At 35.3% G+C, this 5897-nt stretch overlaps 1 protein-coding gene across 1 annotated transcript; it reads left to right on the top strand.

Annotated features, from left to right (window-relative positions):
• Positions 1–1289: 1289 nt before the first annotated feature.
• LOC138888617 (uncharacterized) lies at positions 1290–4068 on the top strand. The gene is made up of 5 exons (XM_070170512.1): positions 1290–1528; positions 1927–2640; positions 2855–2919; positions 3008–3204; positions 3616–4068. Exons 1-5 carry the CDS (start codon positions 1290–1292, stop codon positions 4066–4068), a joined length of 1668 nt encoding a protein of 555 aa, XP_070026613.1.
• The last annotated feature ends 1829 nt before the right edge of the window (positions 4069–5897 follow it).

The following is a 5897-nucleotide window of genomic DNA, read 5'->3' as shown; positions in this document are numbered from 1 at the left end:
TTCTGTAGCTGTGTATTTTACTAAATTGAAGGAACTATTGGCAGATTATAATGTATTGCTACCATATCTGAACTGTGGTTGTCCAAAATCTAAATAGCATATGACTCATTTACAACAACAAAGAGTTATGCAGTTCCTAGATGGACTAAATGATACATATGATCAGGCTCGTAGATAAATTCTAATGAAAACCACTGAACCCATACTTAATCAGGCTTATGCACTTATAACACAGGATGAGAGTCAGCAATGTACAAGAGGTGGCGTCATAGGTCATAAGATAGATCCCTTAGCCATGCGAGCAGGAAAAGATCAAGAATTTCGTGGAAGAAAACCATATCTGCAATGTAAACACTGTCGTATGAAAGGGCATCCAAAAGAAAATTGCTACAAGATAGTAGGATACCATGAAGATTTCAGAAGAAGGAAAGTTTTTCATCCTAATGGGATTCTAACTGCTGCAAATCATGTGGAAGGTTCTGTGAATCATGAAGAAGGATATGTGGCTCAAAGCTCACAAGGAGTATCACAGTCTAAAGGAGGAGATCACTTTTCACAGAAGCACAGTACCAACAGATCCTAGACTTGCTGAACAAAGACTCGCCACCAAGTGACATTAAGACTCAAAATCAAGTAACTGCTGCATGTATAATTACTACATTATCTTCTAGTATGCATGTTTCAAACAAAAGGAATGATGATTGAATTGTAGATTCAGGAGCAACACATCACATATCATCTACTTTAGATTTAATGAGTGGTGTAAGAAGAGTAGATGATAGGACATGAGATAAAGTAACATTGCCAAATTGTGTGACAACAAAAATTGAGCATATGGGAAGTTCATATTTGTCAGATGTTGATAAGCTGGAGAATGTTCTACATGTTCTTTATTTTAAGTTTAATCTAATGTCAGTGTCCAAGTTAACTAGAGAACTAAAATATGTTGCCACCTTTTTACCCACACTATATGTGTTTCGGGACCTTTACAATGGCAGGGTGAAGCGATTGGTAAAGAAGATGATGGTTTGTATATACTGAAAGGAAGAGGAATCAGACTTTTAGCAGCTAATGTGGATGTGAGAGGTTCAAGTGGTGAAACCGAATGCTTGTGGCATGAGAGATTAGGCCATGCTTATGTTCCTGTTATGCAGCACGTTTCCTTTTTTCATAATAAAGCAGACGATGATATGCAGAATAAATGTATTGTTTGCCCTTTAGCTAAATAGTCTAGACTTAGCTTTCCTAATAGTGAAAAAAGGAGTACTAGAGCTTTTGAATTGGTTCACATGGATGTATGGGGACCATATAAGAAGAGCACTTATGATAGGAAGCATTACTTTCTTACAGTTGTAGATGACTTTTCTAGAGCAACTTGGATTTTCTTGATGCAGTTTAAGAATGAAACTATTGTTTTCCTGAAGCAATTTGTTTACATGGTTAAAACACAGTTTGACACTTCTGTCAAGGTCTTGAGAACAAACAACGATAAGGAATTTTTCAACACACAGTGGAATGAGTTCTTTTTGTTAGAGGGGATTATTCACCAAAATAGTTGTGTTTATACACCCCATCAGAATGGAGTAGCTGAAAGGAAACACAAACATATATTAAATAATGTCAGGGCCTTAAAGTTTCAAAGTCATATTCCATACATGATTTGGGGGGAGTGTGTACAAACTGGTGTTTATATAATTAACAGTTTGCCTACTAGAATATTGAATAGAAAAAGTCCTTATGGAATGTTGTATGGTAGAGTACCTTCAATAGCACATCTAAGAGTATTTGAATGTCTATGTTATGCCACTAATCTGGTACTAGATGAAAGTTTGTTGCAAGAGCAAGAAAAGCTGCTCACATGGGGTATTCAACTACTCAAAAGGGCTATAGATTATATGATCTAACTACTAGAACCTTCTTCATTAGCAAGGATGTATCTTTCAGGGAGAATGAATTTCCATTTAGGAAACTAGAACAACAGCATCTATTCACACTAAATGATTTTGGTGCTAGTTTTTTGGAGACAGAATTGCAGGTTCAAACAGGTGGACTACCAGAGGTGACCAATTCACCAGTAGAGGGAGGCAATAATGGAGATCATGATGCAGCACCACCAGTAGAAGATTTGGAAGAATCATTGGTACCAAATGAATATCATGATGTTGCACTACCAGAACAGGAGACAGAAACAGATGGATCTCCATATACATATGGTGTACTGAACAATGTTGAAGATATGCCTGCTGATTCACCTATTCAAGGTATACAAGATGGTGTCACCGAAGATGCTCAGGATGTGCAAGATGCACCTATGACTGAGTCTGGTTCTAATGCACCAACTAGACAGTCACTCAGGATAAAAAATTCACCTATATGGCAAAGGGACTATGTACTGCAGCCACAAAAGTCCTCAAAATACAACTATCCAATCTCAAACTTTTTGTCTTATGAGAAGATGTCCTCAAAGTACAGAAGTTATGTGTCAGTTTTTTCAGTCCTGAAGGAGCCTTATAACTTCAAGGAAGCTATAAAGAATGAGAGATGGATCACAGCCATGAAACATGAGATACAAGCATTAGAAGATAATAAGACTTGGGAGGTCGTTGACTTACCACCAGACAAAACTTCCATTGGGTTCAAGTGGGTGTACAAAATAAAGTACTAAGCTAATGGAGAAGTTGAAAGATTCAAGGCATGACTAGTAGCAAAGGGATACAATCAATAAGAGGGATTAGACTATCATGAGACTTTTTCACCAGTTGCAAAGATGGTGGCTGTTAGATCTATGATAGCCTTTGTAGCCTTAAAAGATTGGTCATTGTACCAAATTGATGTTTTAATGCTTTCCTTCAAGGAGACCTATTTCAATAAGTCTACATGAATCTGCCACAAGGTTTCCAAAGGCAGGGGAAGCAAAAGGTGTGTAAGTTGCTTAAGTCTTTATATGGTCTCAAGCAAGCATCAAGGCAATGAAATTTGAAACTTACAGAAGCATTGGTGGGATCAGGTTTCATACAGAGTACTCATGACTATTCTATGTTCACCAAGAAGTCAGGCAAGGATATTTTCATCATTCTCATCCATGTTGATGACTTGCTACTGACTAAAAGCAATAAGGACTTGATTGATGAAGCTAAGGCAGCTCTGTATCAACAATTTAAACTCAAAGACCTAGGAGAATTGAGGTATTTCTTAGGCATTGAGGTATTGAGATCCAATCATGGAACACTGCTTAACCAAAGAAAATACACCTTAGAGCTCATCTCTGAGTTGGGCTTAAGTTGTGCCAAGCCAACATTAACACCACTTGAAGTCAATCAGAAGCTCACCACATAGAATATGACAAAGCCACTGGAGTAGAAAATGCAGATCCCTTGACAGATGCAAATAGCTATCAAAAATTTATAGGGAAACTCCCCTACCTCACAGTCAGTCGACTAGATATCAGCTATGCAGTGCAGAGTTTAAGTCAATTTATGCAACTGCCTAAGAAGTCATATATAGAGGCTGCATTTAGAGTGGTCAGATACTTAAAATCTACACCAGGAATGAGAGTTCTATTGAAACAAGGGCATGTTGATACATTGACAGTTTTTTGTGACTCTGACTGGGCAGCTTTTCCGAATGACAAAGAGGTCTGTTAGTGGATATGCAGTTAAACTTGGTGATTCCTTGATTTCATGGAAATCAAAGAAGCAACACACTGTTTCACGAAGCAGTGCTGAAGCAGAGTATCGCAGCATAGCATCAGCAGTTTCACAAATAGTGTGGTTGTTGGGGCTGTTCTCAGAGTTGGGAGTGTGTATTCTTAAGCCTGTCACATTATTCTGTGATAGCAAAGCAGCGATGCAAATAGCTACAAATCCTATATTCCATGAGCGAACCAAACACATAGAGATAGACTGTCATTTTGTTTGTGAACGTATCAAGGATGATGTCTTGGTTACTCAATATGTTTCTACTAAAGATCAACATGCAGATCTCTTCACCAAAGGGTTATCATCTGTACAACATCGGTTCTTACTACACAAGCTGAGAGTGTTGAACATTCTCCACCCTCGAGCTTGAGGGGGAGTATTGGAAGTTAGAAAGTTAGAAGTTAGTTATTATTGGGGCCTTAATGTAATTACTAGAAGTTGGGGGTCTCTTTTATTATTTTTGGTTTTCCTAATTAGTTGTATGTACAGAGTTAGTTAGTACAGTAATAATCAATTGGAAAATTTCCCAATTTCCTTTTTCTTCTTCCTCAATATCATGATGCTCTCTAATGGCTGAATTTTGACAGTGTCCTTAACTTCATGAGTGTTGTGTAAATATTAAGGACTCGTGAATTTAAGGATACCATGTCCTCAATATTTACACAGCCCTCATGAAGAAAGGGTAAAACCGTCTTTTTGTATTAGTTTTATATTTTTGCTTAGCATTACAAAAGCTAGATAAAAACTAAATATCACATTAAAAAGTGACTATCCACGCCATTTCTACATAAAAATCGGACTGGATCCTAGCACGATTTGTGTTATTAAGGTTCTCCAACTGTAATAAAAATATTATTATTACGTGTGAACAAACAACTAAATTTATCATTAAAGTATATGTTTAACAGAAAAACATAGGGTATCATATATAACATGCAAACTATTAGGGAACAAGACTAAATATGATTCTTGTTGATTACCTTTAGATGTGTTGTCCCTATTCCTCCTAATACAATAGATATATCATAATCTGTATTAACAAATAAAATCTTTTTTCCCAAGTTTAATAATTTAATTAACTCTAATTGTCTTTTAGGTGATCTAATATTATCAAAACTTCTATATCTATGAAAATTATACTCCAAAAGAAATACTAACATACTACAATTATTAAGATAACACCAGGAACACAGGTACACAGCTGTTGCTTCTAACTTCCTTTTTCTTTTAATTGATCCAGTTATGGACTAAAGGGTGGGCAAGAGGACCAGGTTTATAAAACTTTATAGGTTTATTAATACTAACCAATAAGACAAACTCGACGGGTGTACCATTTTTTGTATAATATAATTAGTAGGCACCTAATAGGACAAATCTATTATAAAAATATAGTTAATTGATGTTAAAAATTATTGGCACATTAAGCATGTGTATATTTTTATATGGCTCCTTTTTTTTTTTTTTTTTTTTGCAAAGTGGTTAGCGAAAGTAGAATAATAATTTAACGAAAATTTTAAATGAAAAAAATCAAAATATATTAATTCAATTGGTAAAAAGATAGGCGCCTAAGCACAGTGGGGATTTAGCCTTGGATTCTTGACCAACTAATTGGCTTTTCTTCACTAAGAACACTATAGTTCTTGACTTTTGGAAGCTTTAGATTATTAAATCACTTGAATATTAATAATTAAATTTTTAAATCAAAACATGCTTTAGTAATTTATTTTAAAAATCTCAAGGTATTGAGCTGGTTTACAGTTAAGATGATGGACACAATCAACCATATGAATGACGCCCACCGGTCATTTTTCTTCCTCGGCAGCACGGTGCACTAAGCTCCTACCGTCTTTTGCTATGGAGTTTCAAATAACAAGTGAAATCCCAGAACAGAGATTGTATTTCAATTACAAAGGCTAAGGACTCGTTTGGTCAAAGAAATTTTTTACTTTTTTGGGATTTTTTTTAACTTTTTTTGGAATCTTATGAAAATTTTAAATTTCACGTGAAGTTGAATTTTAAAATTTTTTAAAAATTTTAAAAACTCCAAAAAATTTATTTCAAATCACTCACAAAATTTAAAAATAATTCCAAATTGTATTTATGTCCAAACGCACGCTAAAAATGACTGTTTGTAAATTTTTACCCCATCACACATCCCCCATTGTCGTAATAAACTAGTGAATATCACGTGGTCCACTG

This window comes from Nicotiana sylvestris, chromosome 3 (assembly GCF_000393655.2).
Source record: "Nicotiana sylvestris chromosome 3, ASM39365v2, whole genome shotgun sequence".
Taxonomy (NCBI): Eukaryota; Viridiplantae; Streptophyta; class Magnoliopsida; order Solanales; family Solanaceae; genus Nicotiana; species Nicotiana sylvestris.
Note: the sequence above shows the minus strand (reverse complement) of the source record. Positions and strands in the feature narration are given on the sequence as shown.